The sequence below is a fragment of the Temnothorax curvispinosus genome, unplaced genomic scaffold (genome assembly GCF_003070985.1).
Source record: "Temnothorax curvispinosus isolate PA1 unplaced genomic scaffold, ASM307098v1 QBEX01003647.1, whole genome shotgun sequence".
In the NCBI taxonomy this organism is placed as follows: domain Eukaryota; kingdom Metazoa; phylum Arthropoda; class Insecta; order Hymenoptera; family Formicidae; genus Temnothorax; species Temnothorax curvispinosus.
Genome location: NW_020213427.1, coordinates 1 through 1,832, shown reverse-complemented (window position 1 = coordinate 1,832; position 1,832 = coordinate 1). Strand labels below are relative to the sequence as shown.

The following is a 1,832-nucleotide window of genomic DNA, read 5'->3' as shown; positions in this document are numbered from 1 at the left end:
ATGTAAATTACTCCTGATTCTTGCAGCAAAGCGTACATAATTGCATATCTGTCGCATTAAGACGTAATAAAATATTTGCGTGTAGCGTCATAAGTCGTCTGGATGGTTCCACATTGTCTGATTCTAATATGCACAACTTCTAGAAATTCTGAGAACGAACGCTGAATGATGACATATATATGATTGACTTCTGTTATTTTCTATTGTTCAACTAGAAAGTCAACTTTCTAGTATAGAAATTATTGCAATTGATTACAATTTACATGCAGGTCTCACACTAGAAATTACATTGTTATTATTGAATTGTGCGTTTATTTTTGGTCCATTATACATGTTTTCTCATGCATGCATATAATTATTTAGTAATAATTTTATCTTCTATGCTTTTTGCATTTAAGATAATACATATATCAAGAGATATGTTATTAAATGTCAGACTCTTTCTATGTTAAAACATATAATGTAACATCATATAATTTGTGTTGTAGAGTTATTCCACCATGACAAAGTCAGATATGAGTGCATGGCAATGGAACAATAAGGGTGCCGCCGAGTATGAAAAAGGCAATTTGTCAAAAGCATTAAGTCACTACACAAACGCACTGAAAGTAGACGAGGACAATTATGGTAAACAAATATACTACCGAAATCGAGCTCTTACTTATCTCGATCTGAAAAATTACGAGAAAGTAGTTGAAGACTGCAACAGTGCGTTAAAGCTATGTTGTAACACAGCATTCCGTATAAGATGTAAAGCACTAGAAGCGTTAGAGAGATTCGAGGAGGCATATCGGGACGCGGAGATTATTATTTCATCTGATCCCAATGACGAAGATTCTCGACGCATAGCGGAGCGCTTACGTAAAATTGTACAAGAACGTAAGAAAAGGTCACATAGTGCCAAGGTAAATATACATAACTGTTACAAAACTATTAAAAAAGTTCGTCAACTAGCAAGACATGATAATTTAATCTAGATAAAATAATAATTGTAACACATTTTTCGTATTGGATGCATTAGTAAGAGTTTCTGTTTCACTCAATATCACATATAATTTGATAAATGGATTTGAGTTTTTGTCTCTTATTGTTTAATTATTAATTCTTGTTAATTAATAGTCTGCACACTATACGGGTAAAAATTACATCATACAAATATAATGTCACAGTTATTTAAATTTTTATTGCAGATCATTATATTTAAGTATACGGTTAATTTGGTTTTGTTTTAGGTATCAGAAATGCTGGATTTGGCATTTGACATGAACGCAAGTGAGAAGGAACGTGAAATCGCTATGAATAATCTGCTTGTGCTCGCACGTGATGACCAAACAGGTGCCGAGGAGATCTTCAAAAAGGAAGGTGTACCCAAAATCGTTCAACTTGTGAAAGTGGAAAAGAATGAGGGAGTGATCTGCAGCGCGATTCGTATTGTAGGCGAGTTATGCAGAAACAATTTCAGTCGAACTAAGTTTGTTATGAAACGCGTCGGTCTGTTTTGGTGTCTGGCACTAATGAACAGCATATCTATAAACAGAGTTAACGCGTCTCAACATTGTTTACAGGTAATTATCGAGTAAAATACATGTAGTTATTTTATACGTATTTTAGTAATTAAAAGTTTATTGCATATTTTGGTTTTAGCATATATTGAACACTTACATCGACATGAATAATAAACCCGATTCGAATCTCAACGAGGATTTATGCGAGGCGCAAAAGGAAATAGACACGATTATGTTCTGCTTGTCGTACAGTATAACAAATAGAACAATAACAGGCCTTGCTAGAGACGCAATAATAGAACTTATTATGTGTAACATTCATTGCGT

The 1,832-nt window shown here is 33.6% G+C and overlaps 1 protein-coding gene across 1 annotated transcript; it reads left to right on the top strand.

Moving 5' to 3' along the window:
- Positions 1–488: 488 nt before the first annotated feature.
- LOC112452706 (protein unc-45 homolog B-like) lies at positions 489–1,816 on the top strand (the record flags this gene model as incomplete). The annotated part of the gene is made up of 4 exons (XM_025013044.1): positions 489–627; positions 736–905; positions 1,233–1,565; positions 1,645–1,816. Coding segments are annotated over 4 exons (814 nt in total), but the record flags the coding sequence as incomplete, so codon positions are not given.
- Positions 1,817–1,832: the final 16 nt, after the last annotated feature.